A 22,518-nucleotide genomic window follows, 5' to 3' on the forward strand; every position below is an offset into this window, starting at 1 on the left:
CAAACGACGAAGATTCTGGCCCTGAGGAAGCTTTTGGCGTAAATAATTTTCCATCTGCCCAACTGGAAGTGCCAGCAGAAATAATATTTAGTGCAACCTGGCCTGAAAGCTCATCCGATGAGTCAGACGATAATATACCGTTATATATGTATAACAACCGCATTTGATTTACATGTATAACTATAACATGGGAGGAGTGGACCGTCCTGACCAAAATATAAGCTTGCATAGGACTTCAATCAGAGGCAAAAAATGGTACCTGCCTTTGCTATCCCACTGCATTGATATGGCGCTCCAAAACGCTTGGATCATACATCGCGAACGGGGCGGAAGTTTTGACCAACTGAGCTTTAGGCGTGCAGGGGCTACAATGCTGCTGACTACCCATCGAAAGCAATCAACCTACCAAAAAGACCATGCAAGTTGCTCCAAAGAAGCCTAGATTCGCTATGACCGTATGGATCATCTCGTAGAGCCACAGCAAAAACAAACCCCATGTGTATATTCCCATCAAAAAACCACTACAAGATGTGTAAAATGCAATATTGGAGTACATACCAAGTGTTTTGGAAACTTCCATTTCAATAAATAAAAATATGTTTTTATCCCTTATATTCCTAATGTCCTATATATAGGACACCTCTAAAATAATAAAAAATAATAATTTTTTTTTTAAGTATCAGAGCCTCTTTCTATAGCGGTTTTGAACAGACATTTCCAAAAAAAAATTAAAAGTTTTCGCCTGAGTAACTTTTAGGGTTATCTGGGATAATTGGGAAGGAATAAAGAAATATTTCTAGCTTGCTACGGTTTCCTATTAACACATGCGCCATGCACAAATATCTTCCGGAAAAGTAGTTTTATTAGTTACACAAGATGTTAGAAGGTGTATTCAGATCAAACTACTGAAAATTATCCCGGTATTTATAGCGGACGCCGTGGTGTAGGGGTAGCTTGCTCCGCCTACCACACCGAAGATCCTGCGTTCAAGCCCCGGGCAAAGCAACATCGAAAATTTAGAAAAGGTTTCTCCAAGCGTTGTCGCCCCTCGGCAGTGATTTGGCAAACACTGCAGGTGTATTTCTGCCGTAAAAAGCTACTCTGTAAAAATGCATCTTACATAAAATTTGTTGCTTAGATATATTAAGTTCTTGAAGCTTTAAACTTAAGCTTTAAAAATCATTGTTAATAAGAAAAGTGTGGTAACTTCTGCATTGACGTCAAAATTACAAATAGAATCGATCACCTGATTTTTATACTCAGCTGAGCAGAGCTCACAGAGTATATTAATTTTGATCGCATAACGGTACCTTGTAACGGCATAAACTAATCGAGATAGATATAGACTTCTATGTATCAAAATGATCTGGGCGAAAAGAGAAATTCATTATCCATGTCCGTCCGGCCGTCCGTATACACGATAACTTGGGAAAATTTTGAGGTATCTTGATGAAATTTGGTATGTAACTTCCTGGGCACTCATCTCAGATTGCTATTTAAAATGAACTAAATCGGACTATAACCACGCCCACTTTTTCGATATCGAAAATTCATTACCAAAGACGGATAAAGCTATGAAACTTGGTAGGTAGGCTGACCTTATGACACAGAGTAGAAAATTAGCAAAATTTTGGACAATGGGCGTGGCACCGCCCACTTTTAAAAGAAGGTAATTTAAAAGTTTTGCAAGCTGTAATTTGGCAGTCGTTGAAGATATGATGAAATTTGGCAGGAACGTTACTCCTTTTACTATATGTGTGCTACAACTAAACTAGCAAAATCGGACAACGAACACACCCACCTTAAAAAAAAAACAAAAATTGTAAGTCAAATTTTAACAAAAATTTAATATCTTAACACTATATAAGTAAATTATGTCAACATTCAACGCCAGTAATGAAATGGTGCAACAAAATACAAAAATAAAAGAAAATTTCAAAATGGGCGTGGCTCCGCCCTTTTTCATTTAATTCGTCTAGGATACTTTTAATGCCATAAGTCGAACAAAAATTTACAAATCCTTGTGAAATTTGGTAGGGGCTTAGATTCTAGGACGATAACTGTTTTCTGTGAAAAAGGGCGACATCGGTTGAAGCCACGCCCAGTTTTTATACACAGTCAACCGTTTGTCCTTCCGCTCGGCCGTTAACACGATAACTTGAGAAAAAATCGATATATCTTTACTAAACTTAGTCCACGTACTTATCTGAACTCACTTTATCTTGGTATTAAAAATGGGCAAAATCCGACTATGACCACGCCCACTTTTTCGATGTCAAAAATTTCAAACAATAAAAAAAAATCCATAATTCTATACCAAATACGAAAAAAAGGGATGAAACATAGTGATTGGATTCGTTTTTGACGCAAAATATAACTTTAGAAAAAACTTTGTAAAATGGGTGTGGCACCTACCATATTAAGTAGAAGAAAATGGAAAAGTTCTGCAGGGCGAAATCAAAAGCCCTTGGAATCATGGCAGGAATACTGTTGTTGTAGCTAAGGTGCTAGCCCGACCATCTCGGGAACGATTTATGTGGCCAAATTAAACCTTCAGGCCATTCCCTCCCTCCCAACACCCAAGTTTCATGAGGATCTTGGGGTCGCCAGAGCCGCGTCTGTTAGTGAAACAGGATTCGCCGCGAATAGGTGAGGTTGACAATTGGGTTTGGAGAAGCTATATATTGCGCTGGCAACCTGAAGGGTTGCGCTACACAGCCCCTTGAATCTGGTATTTTAGTCGCCTCTTACGACAGGCATACCTACCGCGGGTATATTCTGACCCCCTAACCCGCTGGGGGAAAACTGTTCGTGGTATTACATATATAAATAAATTAGTGATACCCGACAAATGATGTTCTGGGTCACCCTGGTGCACATGTTGGTCGATATCTCGAAAACGCCTTCACATATACAATTTCCCTTTTAAACCCCTCATGAATACCTTTAAATTGATATCGTACAAGCACATTACAGAGTCACCCCTGGTGCACCTTTATAGCGATATCTCGAAAAGGCGTCCACCCATAGAACTATGGCCCACTCCCTCTTAAATACTCATTAACACCTTTCATTTGATTCCCATATCGTACAAACACATTCTAGAGTCACCCCTGGTCCACCTTTATGGCGATATCCCGAAATGGCGTCCACCTATAGAACTATGGCCCACTCCCTTTTAAAATACTCTTTAATACCTTCCATTTGATACCCATGTCATACAAACACATTCCAGGGTTACCCTAGGTGCATTTTCCTAAATGGTTATTTTCCCTTATTTTGTCTGCAAAGCTCTCAGTTGAGTATGTAATGTTCTGTTACACCCGAACTTAGCCCTCCTTACTTGTTAAGTGACTATCGTGGTCTCGTTCTGTATCTCTATCACCCGGTGAAAATAGCCGGCTTTGTTCTCCGCCACCTTGAACATCCTGTCAGTCACTTGACGGATAAGATATCACACTTGTTTTGTACTCAATGTTAAAAATTCTCTAAATAAGTTTCCTTGATATTCCTAATTTTGTTTCTGAGATTTATTTTCCTCGCCAGGCTCTGAAGATCAATTTTTTGTTATCGCATTCTTTACTATTTATTTCGTAAGTTGCTTTAATGTAAAGTTTTTTACTCATAATTTACTGTTTTCCGGTTTGGAGCATGACGCAATAAAACCGGACAAGTGAAGTCAATATTACAAAACTGAGTCGCATTTGACAAAACTCGCCCTCATAAATTTAAGTGTTGCTTCTTGACTTATCTGTAGCACTGACTTTTTCAGTATCATAAAAAAACACTACTAACATGCAGGAAAAAATCGCTTGTGGCATTTGTTTTTTGGGATGCCTTATTTCCTTTTCCTGAATCTTCGAGTATCACATTGTCCACAACTAAGGAATATGGAAATATGCTGATCTGGAACAATATCATGAAGTTGCGGATGAGTATCTGCGAGGCTTATAATACGAAAACCGGGAATCGATGGTATACGGTTCCAAGACCCAACATTTGTCTATGTGAACCAAGCTTTGAAGTAGGCTATTGAGCAGCAAGAGGTGGCTGGTGTAAAAATTTAAAGCGGCAAAGGTTTTACAGCAACGATGGCTAAAAGAATCAGAGCTTATAGACCAAAAAAGAAACGGCTTTTTTAGAATTTTATATTTCCCTGAAAACATTTAGACAAATATGAAATACTCCCAACCGTACGATCAAACCCGACAGATATTGTTCTGAATTTCTCTATTTATCCACCTGCCTCTCCTCTTTCTAACACTCTTCCTCTCCTCTCTGAATTTTCTAGTTTGCTTTATCAGCTCATTCAATTTCCCTATCACTTACATTCTTCAGTAAATATTTCCGCTTTTCCTCTTATTTATCCCGCTCTTGCTCCTTATCTTATCCTTATGCTTAATCTTCCTGTTAACCTCTTTTTAATACATAAATATACAATATACACCTTTTTACTACTTTACTTACTCTTTCTGTTACTCTCACTCTTTCTATTACTCTCACTCTCCATATTAATTTTGTTTTTTTTACTTTTCCGACTTCCCTTCAACTTCCCCTACTTTTTCTTCTCATTTCTTCTGTTTTCTCCTTTCTTTTCTTCTATGTTCCGGGTTCCAATGTGGAGACATGTCGAGTTTCACCCTTTTCCACACATTACATTGCTAAGGTAGTAAAAAGTAGCAATTGTCCTTCCTACTACTTTAAAATTGATGACCGGATTATGAGGACTGTCAAATTTTTGTTGTTATACTACTAAGTCTGCAATAACTTAAGCTGCAACCGTGTTAACTTTATATTGACTGGTAATAATCTCGCATAGCACAGCATCTAAATGCGTGTAAACAGTATCTGGAGAGAATCGGGACAGGAAGAAGCATACATCTATATAGGGCCCCAAGGCATATGGGAATAGATGGAAACGAAAAAGCGGATGAACTAGCTAAAAAGGGCGCATCCCTTGAAGCTTGCTCCGTAGACGTCCCAATTAGACTGGGCGAGATTAAGCGAAGGCAAGAGGTGCATCTGATCGACCAAGCAGGAAAGGCGTGGATTCAAGCGCGGGGCTGTAAAGTGTCGAAGATTATGTGTAGGTCTTACAATCTTAGACTAACAAAGTTACTTCTATCATTAAAAAGAGAGGACTGTAGACTCATGCCGGGTATTCTGACTGGATACTGCCTTCTGGCGTCACATGCCTTTAAATTAAGCTTGGTCAGTGATAGCAGATGTAGGAAGTGCGGGTTGGAGGAGGAAACGATCGCGCACGTTCTATGCTCGTGCCCTGCACTTGCCAGGCTAAGACTCCAGCTATTAGGAGTGATACAGCTGTCAGATGTAGAAGCAGCAAGTGGCTTAAGTCCTAGAAAACTTTTAGTATTTGCCAAAAGGACGGAGTTATTTTATAACATAGGTCCTGGTTTTTGATAGGGTTTTTCAGTTTGGTCGTTAAAACAAACTTCTGGTATCTCTACGGACTCAATCAGTCCTCATGGACCGAACAGTTCAACCTAACCTAACTAAGTCTGTTTGGAGAAAATATTCTTTGGATTGATATATTTTTTAGTTCTTCGATAGATGGCGCTGCATGTTATAGAATTTTATCAGTTTTTCACATTTTGATTGTTAAATTCATAAGCGAATGCAAGGTTTCGCAAGGCAATTCAAAAGGTCTCCTATTCGTATTGTAACGAATTTAGTGAAACTCCGCTTATTTTACACCTTCTACGAACGTTTGTATCGCTAAACTGTTGAATAAATAACTCCAATATTCAATAATGCAAAATGGTCTTTATTAGACTACTTTGAAAGTACTTCACAATAACAGTTATACTTCACAACCAATAGCGTGCTTAAATCAAACTGATTCAGATTACTCAGCTTTCGCTGCTTTTATACTCTGTGCGCAAGTGTCTAGACGTTTCTTCTGCTAGAATTTTCTACTTGGTTACCAGTTATGAGCTAACAGCTATAAACTACAGATACACGTTTATAGCCTCTCGCATAGCCATATGCGCGTTTATATGTGAGTAATACTTCCCTACAGACATTGAAAACAAAAATCTCAAATGTTTGAGAAAAACATTGATTCTCAGTTTGATATTCAACATTATTTATCATTTGAAACAAAATATTTTCTAGACTTTTTCTCAAACGTACATCTTCAACTTGAGAATAATTTAAGACATACTTGACGATTTTTTTTCTCTCAAATGTTTGAGAAAACATTAATTCTCAGTTTTATATTCAGCATTATTAATCATTTGAAGCTTAATATTCTCTCAACTTTTTCTCAAACGTTGTTCTTCAACTTGAGAATGGTTTGAGATATACTTGCATTTCGTTGAATTCTGGTTTAAAACCATCGATATCATGGAATATTTTCGTTAATAATAATGTGAATACTTTTTGCGCCAATGTGTCTAAATTTTTAAGTTCATAATAAGTGTTCATGAAACCCAAAAATAAAATAAAACATAGTACAACATGCTTATTTTACATCAATGCTATCGATAGTGTCGGCGATAGTGCCGTTGATCATTCGTCGATCTCTAGTTTGCATACTTTAGCTGGAAATGGAAACAAGCGATTTTATTGAGTGGAGTTGGACATAAGGTGAAAAAATAAGGAAGTATTTATACATTTTAATAATATTGTTACGAATATTAGCAACACTAAGGGGTACTGTCATCTCTAAGCCGATGCTAAGAGTGATTTGTATGCACATCCATAAATCAATCATTATGTATCTACATAAACGAATCAATCATTAGGTCTACATATATGTACGTACGCGCAGCGGAGAAGCGACGCACAAACACATGCAGATATCTTATCTGAGATATGCAATTATAATTGTGGAAGTGTCGCCCACAAACACACGCGCATATGAGAGCTATACACGTACATCTGTAGTTATAATTATAACAGATAACAAACTAGTAGATTCTAGAACCGAAGCGTCTAGAAGATGCAACGAGGAAATCAAAGAGTATAAAAGGCAGCAATAGTAGAGGCGCTACAATCAGTTTCGATTAAGCATGCTATCTGTCGAGCAATAGTAGAGTTATTTATTGTGAAGTACTTGAATAAAGGCCATTTTGCATTATTAAATATTGGAGTTATTTATTCAACAGTTTAGTGATTCGAACTTAGTAGAAGGTTGCAAATAAGAGGATTTGCAGTAAATTCGTTACAATATTAAGTGATGTTGTACTACATTATGCATAAATCTAAACGAGTTAAAAGTGAAGAGAAGCAAATAACAAATTTGCCTTCCGAAAGTGGCACAATAGTGGATTCCATTTCGTTCCACTTTATTCTCGTTTGAGAAAAAGTTGAGAATCCAAAATTCTCAATTTGAAAATAAAGAAAAATTCCATATTAAAAATGTGCCTTTTAACTTGAGAATGCTATCAACGGTTTGAAATGCAATTGAAAACTAACATTTGAAATGTGAGAAATGCACTGGTTCTCAAATGTATCTGAAACTGAGAATTGACAAAAATTTTTATTGGGCCCAATGTATATGTAGCTTGCTTAATTTTTCTGTTGTTGTGCCTTTATTTAATAACCTTAGAGATGGGAATATTCGTCACAGTATATATCGTTAGCTTAATGTGAAAATGTGCTAAGTCACTTTTTACGAATTTTACAGGAGACAAAAAAAACTGAATAATTTTTCAAATAACCTTTTTTTTTTAACTGTGAATGAGGATACCTTAATTGCAATGCTTTTGAGTGTAGAAGCTTTGAAAAAGATAAATAAAAATCATGTATGCTAGCCCAGCATCTATTTTATGACTTAGCACAATTTCCTCACTCAAAACAAATTCTTTCTCCTGACTTAGCACTTTTTACTCAATATGTTTCCCCATCACACCTCTCCTTTAATGATTGAGATATGACACTAAAACTATATATTTCACAAAAAATACTATTTATTTGTCAAACTATTTCTAACTATTAGCGGCCACCGTGGTGTGATCGTAGCGTGCTCCGCCTACCACACCGAATGCCCTGGGTTCACACTAGAGGTTTACGCCGGTCATTTAATCGGCGGCGGCGGCGTGGCCGGCGCGCCGACAAAGTGATCGGTGTAAACCTTTGAATTGAATGGCTGGACTTCCGAGTATCACATTGTCCACACCTAATGAATATGTGTGAGCGCGACTTTCATCGGATTAAATAGTTTGTAAAGTTTAACATTTTTTTGACGGGCGGTAACCTTAGCTTCAAACGTACGATATTAAACAAGGAGCGTTCACAATGATATGACAATTGTCAAACGGACGGAGAGCCGTGAGATAGGCACTTCCGTGGAAAAACGTTTTGGCTCGGCCTCTTTTTCTGTTCAGCTGCTGAGGAGACGACACGCGTTTTTTCCAAACCGAATAAATCAGAAGTTATGGCAAACCATTTGCTATTTTAGTAAAAGTTTAATACATACAACTTACGATAAAATAACGCGGGTGAAGTATTTTCGTGAAATTTATACAAGCACGCCGAAAATAGTTCCGAAAACGGACAGGCGCAAAAGCCGAAAGAGATTTTGGTTTACATCTGAACCGCCGACTTTAAAATAAACATTTCACGAAACGAGTTGCGCTTATTCCCTGCGAGTGTCTTCAGTGACTCCGCGAAGATTTGGGAAGTCATCTCCATGGAAAGTCTTTAAAATGTGTGGTTTGCGGCTACTATAGCTCAAAGCTAACGAATAGCTATTTAAGTGTTCTTCATCAATTATCAGGACAGATCCGATCCAGAAAAAAGAAAAACTACCATCGCACAAAACGCAAAAGATCGGCATCCAGGTTGTAAGGTTACATAGGCACATGGCTGACTTTTAATTACATTGGGTGACCGTTCGTGATGCCGGAAAGCTTAGTAAAGAAAAAATATGATACGTAGTCTGTTTCAATTAGCATAATACCGAAATTTGAATACATTATTATTAGTCGAAACTCATACTATGAATTGATGTAATTAGGAAAACAAACGTTTGCTTATTTTGATATCGAGACTCCTTAAATAATTATCACTTGCTTTCGTGAATTTTAATGTTTTTAAGTAATTGAATTCCACTAGTTAAATACATTGTATACAGTGTATATACCACTAAAACAAAGAAAAGAAAGAAGGGGAAAGTCTATGTAAAAATCTTCAAACTAAATTGTATTAAGGAAAGAAAAGCGTAAAGGGCAAAGACGCTACCCTCTTAGAAGGCTCCTTCACATAATGCAATAAGTCGACGTTTCTGGACTACGGTAGTTGCTGGTACTACACTAGCGGGAATAGGTGTAAACGGTACACCGAAGTAGAAGAGTAGTATGCAATCGAAAAAATAGTATACCTATTCTATTTCATAATAATCTTGCTAAATTATATGTAAAAGTTTTGTCACATAAATGTGATTAGGTGGGTGAGTGAAAATTCTAATCAATTAACTTAAAATGTACACAGCTCATTACCGCGCAAACAAATCTACGCTCGTTGAACGACAACAACAGGCGCCTGCTGGGAGTGATCGGGAGACGGAGTTGTAAGTATGTATTTTATGAATTATCCACTCTTATTTGCATATTGATTGACTTCTCGCTCATCACTTATCTAGTTTATGATAAAGAGTGGCTTGACTCCTTTTTAAATAATGTTACTGTAATTTGTGAGCACAGAAGCTATTGATTTGTTTCTTTTCTCATCACTCTCTTAGTGGTATTTTCATACGGTGATTATATTTTTTTTTTGTCCGGCTACTCCTCTGACAATTCTTGTTTTCTTCCATGCCACCGAATATCATAAAATCATTCATGAATTAGATTTGTCTTCATTCAATTTAACATTATAAAATTTAAGTACGTAGTAACAGCGTTGGTAGATATAAACGTAAATATGAATGCAAAGTTCCCAATGAAAGTTCCTAACACATTAGGGTGACCAAATGAATTTGAATTTTCTTATCATCTAATGATTCAGCAATAAGAATAATATTAATAAGGAGAATATTTGTTATCTGTCAGAATAACGTATATTTTTTTGTAATTTAATAAATGAATTAAACTGGTTGATATTGTAAAAAGAAGGTGTGAAAGTTTCTTTTTCAGTCGTGAGATGACCTAAGCCTTAGGCTTTCTGAATTGGTTGGGATGGCGATGCGTAAGTATCTCTTGATGGTTGGGTAGGGAAGAGAAGAACAGGGGAGAAGGCAGCGTTGATCAGGGGAATTATCTACGTCCGATCTGGTCCGTCCGTTTTAGTGAATAAGTGGTGGTAGGATTAGTGTTTCGTGGTCCGTTTTTTTGTGTCAAAGTGCATGATATTTCTTTTTGTAGGCAGTCAGGTAATTTCAATAAGTGCGCAAGACCCACCCCGATCCGGCGAGCTTAGCACCAGGATTACGCTAGCATGCACAGCCGTTCACTTTAGGTTGCCATACTAGGGACTTCATTACATATGGAAACATACTGCTGACGTCAATGGTATTTTTGACGATCTGAAACAATATCTCTAACTCTAATACCCGCCGTCGCCACGATTTCTTTAAATCATTTGTGGCTACATGCTGGTCATACACAAAAGCGACTTACGGTTGCTATTAATTATCTACTAATAGTCATGACTCTCGTGGCACAGTTTTAACGAGTAGCATCAATGGTGGCTTATTGTTGATCGCGCCAAAGGGCGCCTTCAGTTTTTCGGCTGTTTTTAAGAGCTACAATTCCCGACGTGCGAACAGTAGCAATCCCGACCACCAGTCGCTATCACGCATCCTGGCCCTTATACCATATGCCAGCACATAAGCCATAGGCCTGCGACTTCCAAGTCATATCTTCATCGACGTCACATTCCTGAAGCTCTAGGTGTAGCTCCGAAGGCTTTCTGACGGATGTTTTTGTCGCGCTATACTTCCGAGTTACACCAAAAAAAACGTTAGGGAGTAACTATTCGGTCAAGGATGCCGCCCTCGAAATCATAAGCAGTCTAAGTGGATATCATTACGGAGGTTATGGGTGATAAAAGTTTAAAAATGTAGACCAAAATTTGCAGACGTTTGTGTTCGATACATACGATACGATTTGCAGACGTTTGTGTTCGATACATTGATCAATTTCCAACATCCAACGACATGTTTAGCTGTGTTGATCGGAGACTAATACATTCCGACAGCTGAAAATACAAATATAATTGCCCCTAGCGGGTTAGGGGATCAGAATATACCCGCGGTAGGTATGCCTGTCGTAAGAGGCGACTAAAATGCCAGATTCAAGGGCCTGTGTAGCGCAACACTTCAGGTTGCCAGCGCAATATATAGCTTCTCCAAACCCAATTGTCAACCTCACCTATCCGCGGCGAATCCTGTTTCACTAACAGACGAGGTTCTAGCGGGGAGGGAATGGCCTGAAGGTTTAATGTGGCCACATAAATCGTTCCCGAGATGGTAGGGCTAGCGCCTTAATGGTGCTATGGTACCGGAGCGTACCGGATCTGTATCCCAGGACCATCAGATCGATAACACTCCCCAAAGCCTTCGGGGAGCAACCTTATCGCTACAACAAATATAATTGAAAAATATAAGTTCCAAATTTTGTTGCCTTAAGCTGGGAGCACTGGAGGATTGGAAACGCGTCCTTTCCAACCTTCCTTAAATGAGTGGCTCCCAGACTCGTCCGTTTGTCACGCCAGTAAATATGCTGATCGGAATCACATGGCATTCCAACAGAATATTCAATAGAAATAAGTGATTATAATAATGAATTATACTTAGTAGTTTAAGTTTTAGGCCTAAACAGCCGTAATAATAAATAAATTAAATTAAATAGTCTTCGTTTCCGACCTTATGATATAAGAGCTCATTATGGATGACCGCCTTCAGTTTTCAGACAAGTTCGACTCTCCCCTACGTTAGGGTAGTAGAACACCCGGTAATTTGTTCGACTGTCTTGAGAAAGCTTTCGCTTCACCATATGGTTTATAGGATATATCCAATGTGATTCACTCCAAGGGACTAGTTGGGGATAGGGCAGCAAACTTTAGGAAATGTCAAACCGGGAGACTTGGGTCTTGAATGATGAGGTGTGAAAATCAAAATTAAGATTTCAGACGCTATTTTATAGTTAAGCAAATAAAGTGATTTTTCAAACCCTTCTCATACGTGTTGAAGACATGTATGCAGGCCTACTAAAGGATTTTGCATCATTTCGCTTACTCTTTCAGCCCATCGGGATATAAAATTCGGCACCTTTTTCGGGTAACTTGGTTGTTTAACAACTTGAGGACAATTTGAAAATATGTTCGACTTGGGACATTTTATTTAAATTCATTGTTCATTATTAATTTTTTGAAAAAATTATGCGACGTGAGCATTTAAATTTATTATATAACTGTTCTTTAAGTGTTTTGTTTTAATAACTTGATGAATTCGGTGATACGTAATCCGTGTTAAGCTTCCATTGAAGTCGCCTGTTTTCTCAAATAACTTTTGAACGGTTAGAAAGTGTTAAATTTTGCAATTGGATTTTTATAACTGGCAGTTTTTTTTTTTTTTTTTATATATCTAGTTCACACCCCGGGAAAAGCAACATCAAAATTTTAGAAATAAGGTCGCCCTCGGCAGTGTTTGGCAAGCACTCCGAGTATATTTCTGCTATGAAAAGCTCTTAGTGAAAGCTCATCTGCCTCGCAGATGCCGTTCGGAGTCGGCATAAAACAAGTAGGTCCCGTCCCGCCAATTTGTAGGAAAAATTAAAAAAAAAGGAGGACGACGTAAATTGGAAGAGAACCTCGGCTTAAAATCTCTTCGGAGGTTATCGCGCCTTACATTTATTTATTTATTTTATTTCTAACGGTTCTGATCTGGACTCTTGCCGGATGGTGCGCAGACAATAACTTATTTTTAAATTCAAACAAATGCTGTGTTGTGTCTTATTCCATAAAGACAACTGCCACACACTTGAATACAAACTAAATGCTAAATCTCTTAATCGTTGTCAAGAGAGTAAAGACTTGGGTGTAATTTTTGAGTCCAAACTCTCTTTTTCTAGTCACATTGATTTCGTTGTTTCAAAATTTGTTGCAATGGTTGGGTTCAGTAGACGTAACACCAGTGACTTTAAGCACCCTATGACGTTGAAGGCACTTTATATATGCTTGATCAGAAGTGGAATTGCATATTGCTGAATAATATGGAATCCTTTCTATGAATCTAACTCCTATAAAATTGAGAAAGTTCCAAAAAATTTTACAAAATTGCTTTACGTATGCTTCACTGGCCAGACGGCCTCCCATCATATACCAGCAGGCACAAATTGCTTGGTCTTCAGGCTTTGCATGTCAGTGATAGCAGATGTAGGAAGTGCGGGTTGGAGGAGGAAACGATCGAGCACGTTCTGTGCTCGTGCCCTGCACTTGCCAGGCTAAGACTCCAGCTATTAGGAGTGATACAGCTGTCAGATCTAAAAGCAGCAAATGGCTTAAGTCCTAGGAAGCTTCTACTATTTGCCAAGAGGACGGAGTTATTTTATAACATAGGTCCTGGTTTTTGATAGGGTTTTTCAGTTTGGTCGTTAAAACAAACTTCTGGTAACACTACGGACTCAATCAGTCTATGTGAGGTCCTCATGGACCGACCAGTTCAACCTACCTACCAGGCTTTGCATGACAGAAGAACTTTTATCTCACTCATGCTTGCCTATAATTTAGCACGAATTGCTCTCATTTATCTACTTTGTTCATTCCATATATTCCACTGCGTGATCTTCGGCATAATAGATTATTTATCGAAATAACTCATAAAACGAATTATGCTATGAATGAACCTATAACTAGGACTATACATCTAGCAAATCGATTCAGTAGTGTTATTAATTTTAATAACAGCTTATATAAGTTTAAGCTTGAATTGTTTTCTATTTTTAACTAGTCTGTAAGAAAGCATGTAGTTATCGACATGTAAGAATTGAAGTAGATTATAGTCAGCGCAAAGCATTTATCATACACCAAAAGCATGTCTCAATTGGGTAAATCCAATTTCAAGGGGTTGTGTTCGCAGCCCTCTAAAGGCGTTGCCAGCACGATATATAGCTTCTCCAACCCAATTGTCAACTCACCTAGCCGAGGCTCTGGCGACCCCAAGTTCTTCATGGAACTAGGGGGTGGGGAGGACGGGATGGCCTAGAAGGTTTAATGTGGTCATATAAATCGTTCCCGAGATGGTCGAGCTAGTAGTACCTTAATAATGCTTTTTACCGGAACGTATCGGATCTATATCCGGCAAAGGGCCATCAACATCGGTAACACTCCTCAAATCCTTCGGGGAGTGTCTTTATCGTTAATACAATAACAACAACAAAGCACGTATTTTTAGACTGAATTAATGAAATAAATAAATAAAATGCGCGCTCAAAGAAATGGCTAGTAATTAAGATTGATATTATTGACAGGTTGACTTAGCACATTTTTTTAACAGCTGACGACTTAGCACATTGACACATGTTGTTGTTGTTGTTGTAGCGATAAAGTTGCTCCCCGAAGGCTTTGGGGAGTGTTATCGATGTGATGGTTCTTTGCCGGATACAAATCCGGTACGCTCCGGTACAATAGCACCATTAAGGTGCTAGCCCGACCATCTCGGGAACGATTTATGTGGCCACATTAAACCTTCAGGCCATTCCCTCCCTCCCTGCCTCCAAGTTCCTTGAGGAGCTTGGGGTCGCCAGAGCCTCGTCTGTTAGTGAAACAGGATTCGCCGCGGATAGGTGAGGTTGACAATTGGGTTTGGAGAAGCTATATATTGCGCTGGCAACCTGAAAGGTTGCGCTACACAGCCCCTTGAATCTGGTATTTTAGTCGCCTCTTACGACAGGCATACCTACCGCGGGTATATTCTGATCCCCTAACCCGCTGGGGTCACATTTACACATCATTGCCAACAGCACGTAAAAATGAAAAATTTAAATATTTTTTGTTTTTTTTGTGATCGATGTATTTTGAATTCAGTTTCAAAACTGCATTAAAATACAATTTTTCAAAAAAAGAGACTTACCACATTTTCACATTAAGCTAACGATATATATATCCTATACTTTCATATTCGTTGCAAAGTCTTAAGTTTTTAGTTGTTGTTAAAGATATCCAGCGGTTATTTACATAAACACCAATTTTTCTACAAACATATTCCATAAGAAATTATTATATCGATTTTGAACTTTCTTTCCCTTACAGATTTCTTTTGAAAATAGTCCACGTGATATCATACTTGATTTCTTTAATAACATAAAAGGATTGCCAGGTTTATGGCTTGATCGTAAATTACATCCTTTTATCTATGATAGAGAATTGAAAGATTTAATGGAAATAATGCAAATAAGATGGAACCTCAATCTAAGACTAAATAATTTACGTAAAAATTGGGAAACCATAAAGGAATGGTTTCATACAATGAGAACAGCAAGGAAAATGGATGGAAGCAACTACTTTCGGAATATATTTAGTGAATACTATGATATTTGTGAAGAATTTTTAACATTTGCCGAACCAAATAATCCAAATTCTCGTTGTGATCGGTGCAATCATAAAGCGTTAAATGCAAGTCGATTGCAAGTACATAAATATAGTAAACATAAAATCGGTCTACCGCCCTATAAATGCAATAAATGTTCCAAGTATTTCATTTACATAGATAATATGCTGAAACATATAAGAAAACACGTAGAAAATACAAAAACCGTTGAAGAAACTGAAAAAGATTTGAAATGTTATGAATGCAATCAAAACTTTACCAGTACAACCGAATATAAACTGCATTTGGATAAACATCCAAAAGGTGATTGCCCGTATGCGTGTGAGGAATGTGGAAATCGATATAAAGATATGGCTAAACGAAACGCACATCAAAGGGGACACAAAATACGATATCCATGCGAACTCTGTCCGGCAATACTCACAAATAGAACTACATTCAAAAATCATGTGAATTCGCATAAAGGTATTTACGAATATATTTGTGAATGGTGTGGTCGTCCATTTGTAAGCCGCAATAAATGGTGGCAACATGTTAAATTTGCCCATATGGGACATGGTTTATGTAAAATATGTAATCGTGAATATAAAAAGGCATCCATTCTGCAAAAACATTTGAGGAACTTGCATAGACCAACATTTGGTACAGTGGAAGAATTGGCTTTGCGCGGTCGTCGTAAAGGCGGTGGTGGTGCTAATAGAGGTAAATTTAATTTAATGAATCGCAAATACGAGTATGTAATAGATCCTGTAACGAAAGAACGTCGCCTTAAATGTCCCAAATGTGATAAAAGTTTTATACGTCATAGAAATGTTTGTGCGCATACATTAAAAGTTCACAATTACGATATGCGAAATTTGCCGAGAGGAAAATGGCAAAAATCGATAAGAGAGAAATTCTTAAATAGTAATAATTTTAGCGACAAGAAGACAGCTGCGGCAAGCGCAACAGAAGCTGCTGTAAATACTATTACCGAGAGTCCTGTTACAAAGGTGGAAATTTCTGAGGGTGATAGCAACGATCAAATTGAAAATGTTGTTTGCATAGCTACAGATGATGATGATATAAATACAACTGGAATCTATTTTGAAAAACTCGTTGATGAAATTACAACAGACAAAAATCAATCTGGAAGCAATTTTCTAGATGAAATGTACAATCAATCGTCGGAAAAAGTAGTTGCTCCATCGGTGGCCGTACTAGAAGATTCTGAAAGGACTGCGTTCGAGTTTGTATTAAATACGGATGGTAGAATAATTAACTATTATTTGGAGAATAAATAGTTAACTGCGAATTAATTATACCATGGGTATAATAATATAAGTTACTTAGAGATAAAAATAGATGTTCATTGTAAACATATCTGCATATATGTAATACTTCAATATTGCTACTACAGGCTGCGTAAACTCACAAACATTAGAGTGCCGATATATTTCTGTCTAAATGTTTTCGTTTTTGTATTCAATATTCAATAATCGAATGTACCTAAAGTGTATTAAATTTTAAAGTGTGATTGAATTTGACAGTTCAGAACAGGGGCTATAATGTCAATAAGAAAAAACCGCTGTATAGCTGAATAGTTAGTGCAGCGTGCCTAAAGCGTACTGATGATGAAGGCTTAGCACCCTTCGAAATGGATCTATCTGCGCAGCTGTGGCAGGTTGTCTGAAAAAGTTTTCTACTTACTATTCCAACAACAAAATACAATTTTTCTAATTTAGAAAAATTAAAAAAAAAAAAATAACAATAATTATCATTAGAAAAAAACAGGCCTCCTCAAATTTTTTTATATGGAAGTGCGAATCACAATACATGTACAAAATTGTATGTGCACTGAAACTTTTTTTGTATTTAAAAAAATATATATAAACAATTTTATTTGTTTGAGTTCGAAAAAAGTTGAACATTTGGTTTCGTGTTACAAAATATTTGCCTAAAATATTACGTCAATAGTTATATCACCAACATACAAGAGCCAATAAATTTAATTCTGAAAGTAGCGAAAAATTACATTGACCTCTAACCTCAAGTTTTGTGGGAACATATTCTATATACATATATCGTCGGAATTTGGGTTTCAATAATCATACTAAAAGTGAGTGTAGAGATTTCCGCGAATGTTGCATTGAAAATTGAATCTGAAAACTTTTGAAATGCTTAATTAAAGGGCTCCGCGTCGTTTGTTTTAAATTTGTGTTCAAATTTACATACATATTGTAACGAATTTAGTGAAATTCCGCTTATTTCAACCCTTCTGCTAACGTTCGAATCGCTAAACTGTTTAATAAATCACTCCAATATTCATTACTGCAAACTGGTCTTTATTTAGATTACTTTGGTAGTAGTACAATTATACTTCAATATCACGTACTTCACAATAGCGTGTGTTAATCAAACTGAATTACTGATTACTCAGCTTGCGCTGCTTTTATACACTCCGTTGCTTCGTTCGCATATTTCTCCTAAGGTCTAGACGTTTCATCTTCTAGAACTTTTGTATCTCCTGCTTAGTTAGTTACCACCCACTGAGCATTTAGATGATTAAATTTTGAATTTCCCTACATATAAATACAATTTGATTACGCTTTCTGACTAAATAATGGGTTAACATACAACTGAACAAGAGAAATAATCAAATATGAATACTTTTGATGATCAAAAACTGAAAAACATTTTTCGACCACTTTTTGGGATCATTTTTGAAGTCCTTTGATGATTAAATTTTAATATTTCATAAAAACCAACAAAAAGAATAATCAAATATGCTTACCTTTGATGATCAAAAACTGAATATAGTTTTTAGTTTTTCAATCACATTTTGGAATCATATTTGAATCAAATGTGTTTACTTTAAGTGATCAAAAATTTATAAACATTTTTAATTCAGCTTTCTGAATCTTTTCTGGCTATATTTGTTGACTGAATAATGAATTTATACTTGCTAAAATTTTACTTTTCATTGAAAATCATTTTTTTTTTTCACATACACACATTTTTGCAATCATGAAGTTCAGAAAAAATATGTACATATATAAAATTTTTATTATTAAAACATTCTTCAAGACAATGTAATGCAAATGCTGCTCGTGCCCAAAGATTTCCCCAACCCTTTCTCCACCTTCGGCTTCCCAGAAAATACATAATAGTTGGACAATACAAAAGTTGTGAGCTATTTGAACCCAAGGTAAGTGAAACTCTCTTGACATATGTCCCTGGATATGTCTTCAACATCCCGTACTGTATCCGTATTTTAAGATATTGACGATCGTGGCTGATGTTGGATGTTGTAGTCGCAGGTGTATATCGGTCAAGTTTGTTTGCGAGTTACCTACCTGTGGTTCAAATAGCTCACTTCCTCATGCTTTCTTCCCCTGATGAAATAAGATTATTATGTAGTATCTTATTTTGAATGAGATATGAAGAATAAATGCATCATAATCGCATTCAAAAATGATTCAAAAATCTCAACCAAAACGATTGAAATATGTTCACGAATATGATGAGAAAATGACTGTGCAAAGCAGTCAAATATTACTCTAAAACAATTCAAGCTCAATTTTACAATGATATCATATATGAATAAAAAGCGTTTCGAAATAGCAATCATAAATGATTATTCAAGAATAATCACATTTAGGCTACATTTTTCACCGGATGATACATTAATTTTCGAATAGAATATACTTTTAAATTTTAACGTTTTTAATCATCTTGGGGTATGATATTTAAATATTTTTTGATCAAATTTTTCAAAAAATGCTTGCTGGGCAGCTATATAAGTACATGTATATTTGTAGTTTATAGCCATATGCATGTGTATGTGTGAGTAACTACTTCGGCTGATGACTACATATATGTGTGTGAGATAGCTCTTCGACGCCTTCTACATAAGTGTTGCTAGCTTTAATGTGTACACGTACATAATAGTGGCTGGTTCATGTTTTTGTTGTTGCGTGGTTATTTACTAACAGCTTAGTGATGCTAATATTCGTCACAATATATTAGCAACAGAGACTACTGAGGTGCTGAAATATGTACCATTTAAAATTAATAAAATGTTTAACAAGTAAATGATAGGTATGGTTAGTTTACGGTTCCCTCCACTTCCAATCAAAAAATGTCTCATAACCAAGAAAAATAATATACCGAATTCAAACTAAAAGTCACAGAAACTACCCCGTAAGGAGATTCTGTAGTTCAAAATGAGTGCATTGCTACTGCATTCCGAACCACTAATAGTTCGCCATCTATCTCTTTTACATGGCGAATTTAACATGGCGATGTCCTAGGCGGTGGAAATTGTCCCCGCTACTGTAACTTTTCAGTAGTTCTAACTATATACAAATTTCTTTTTGGTAATAGTGTTGAGAAAGAGGCATACTCATATGTAGCCGCAGCTCGTTACAGCTGATATCAGTTTTTTTGTCGATTTTATAACTAAAAATCTAGTTATTAACGAACTAATACTTATTTGGCACTCTAAGTCTAGTTCTGAACCAGAATTTTTTATCACTACTTACTGACTTCCCTTGAGGGTAATTAACTAATATCATATGAAGTTGGAATAGGCTCCTCTTTTTTGGCACAGTTTTGCTTACATTTTTGGTCATATGCCACATATACACATTTCAACTCCGCGGTTAATTATTTATTTTAATTTTATTTATGAATCAATTTTGATTAAAAAATTGTTTCAGTGCTATAATGTTTTTGAATAATTTTTAGTTGTCAAATTGTTAGTGTAATTTTTTTTACAGGAGTGCTTTTTCTTGGCACTCATAAGAAATATATTCAAAGTGTGAATTTAATCTGTGCTTATGATTCAGGGAAAAACAAACACAAAAGTGCTACAAGTGATAGGGGTTGAGCAGCTCTGGAAAAAAAGTATTGTTCTGGCCTTGAGCTCGAATCGAACCTTGAATCGTTTTTCAAAATTTCTAAATTTGTGAGACCGCTTTTATTTTTAAATAAAACACCATTGTTTGCGATAAGAACACGCCAAGAACAGTAGGGTACATGTACACTTATAATATTTCGCAGCTTTCAAGCCCATGTTGTTGTAGCGAAAGTTTCGGCGGGTGTTATCGATTTTATAGTCCTTTTCCGAACATAGATCCAGTACTTTCCGGTATCAAGCAATATTTAGGTATCAGCCCGCCCATCGCGGAAACCCGCCACTCAACTCTAGTTCCATGAGGAACTTGCGATCGCCGGAGTTTCGCCTGCTAAATATTTGTATGATACTTTCATATTTGTAACAGGATTCCTCTCAGGTAGGTGAGGTTGACAATTGGGTGGCAGTACCTGTAGGGCTATAAAGCTTTTTATTGCGCTTATCAACGCCGTGAATCCTTTTACAGTTCTATATTAGAAGCCAGAAGTATGAAAAGGAGCAAAAGGTATGAAGATTGCAGCAGCAGCAGCGAGGTCAAATCAAAAGGCTATTATGGCCGCCAAGAAGAGTAAATGGGTTTACCTGGTAATATTTGAGGAGATGTGTGGAATAATGGTTAAAGTCGAGTTACACCGTTTTTCCATAAATCAACTAAAAAAAAGGAGCACGATTACATACATATACCATATTAATCTTAGAAAATAATAGTGATATTTAAACAAAGATATTAGCTTCATTTATGGAAAAACGGTATAACTCTCTAATAAAATTTTGTAGCAGTGAAGCATCGAAATGGTATGAAAAAATATTCAATGTCGTAGACCAGAAAGAATTGAAAAATAAAAGAATCGAAGTGGTTTCAAAAGCGACTAAGCAGACAGAGAAATCCATTGTTAAAAATAGAAAAAAGGTTAAAAATGATAAAAGTAGTAAACAAAAGATTGCTAAAAATAACAAAAAGAAATAACAAATAATTTTTGTTGTTATATCGGCCTACTGATTTGTAATATCGCGAGTTAATATCGAGCTCAAGGCCTAACAATAATTATTTTATCATTATTATTGTTATAATATATTTTTTCTTAATTGAAAAAATTTTAAATTAGAATAGAAGAAAGAAATATTTTGACAACTGCCAAAGCTCGTTGTATAGATCGGCAACGTTTAGGCGCCGCTGCTATAACCATTCAGCCATTACAGCGGTTATAGCAGCGGCGCCTAAACGTTGCCGATGAAGGAATTTAGCAGTTCCCGAAATGGATCTATACAACGAGCTTTGGCAGTTGTCTAAATTTTTCTTTCTTCTATTCTAATTTAAAATTCTTTCAATTAAGAAAAAATATATTATAACAATAATAATGATAAAATAATTATTGTTAGGCCTTGAGCTCGATATTAACTCGCGAAATAACAAATAGTTATAAGCATTTCTAAATAATAGAATATAATGTATTTAACAATGGTTATTAATGTATCTACTATTTTGTTTAATAAAGTATCTCAATCAAAATATTTGATAGTCGATCTATGGAATAACGGTATAACTCAATAAAAAAGACATCATCCATTTTCTAATAAAATTATGTATATATAAAATGTATAACTTACCAAGTAGGATTATTATAAATTAATTTTTACCAGTATTGTTAAGTTTTTTTCACTTTTCTCAAAAGGTTGATTTTTGAGTTATACCGTTATTACACACATCCCCTCATTTATACCATGGTCCGAACTATATCACAAACCACATACATATGTATAATTATAAAAATTTTGAAGTTAAATTTATCAAATTTTTATCAATTTTCGAAACTTTTTGTTAACAGTTTTTAGAAATTTTCTGAATGTGCAGTCTTGAAGCTCATTCAGTTGTAGTGTAATAGTTTGCAAGTGTCAAGTAGATGAGAATTACCGTTAATTAAAAAAAATTTCCCCGAGGGTGTTGCCCATATCTTCCATATAAAAACAAATTTTGTTCATGCGGTGTATGGAAAAAAATGCGAACACCCTCTTGAAACTTGCACATTATTACACTACAGTTAGATGAGCTACAAAAATGCACACTCAGAAATTTTTGGAAAATTTTTAATAAGTCTGGAAAACTGAA

The 22,518-nt window shown here is 36.1% G+C and overlaps 1 protein-coding gene across 6 annotated transcripts in view; it reads left to right on the forward strand.

Annotated features, from left to right (window-relative positions):
• The window catches only part of LOC137243685 (zinc finger protein 846-like), a 95,970-nt gene extending 74,470 nt beyond the window's left edge, over positions 1-21,500 (forward strand). For 4 of the 6 annotated variants that reach the window (XM_067771644.1, XM_067771649.1, XM_067771645.1 and 1 more), the window contains exon 6: positions 15,217-21,499. In XM_067771644.1, coding sequence (XP_067627745.1) covers positions 15,217-16,797 — 1,581 coding nt within the window. In that variant the 3' untranslated portion in view covers positions 16,798-21,499. Of the gene's footprint in view, positions 1-15,216 lie in introns of all 6 variants that reach the window. The other 2 variants (XM_067771647.1, XM_067771646.1) reach the window with 1 other exon arrangement.
• The last annotated feature ends 1,018 nt before the right edge of the window (positions 21,501-22,518 follow it).

Source organism: Eurosta solidaginis, chromosome 3, assembly GCF_040869045.1.
Source record: "Eurosta solidaginis isolate ZX-2024a chromosome 3, ASM4086904v1, whole genome shotgun sequence".
NCBI classification, from domain to species: domain Eukaryota; kingdom Metazoa; phylum Arthropoda; class Insecta; order Diptera; family Tephritidae; genus Eurosta; species Eurosta solidaginis.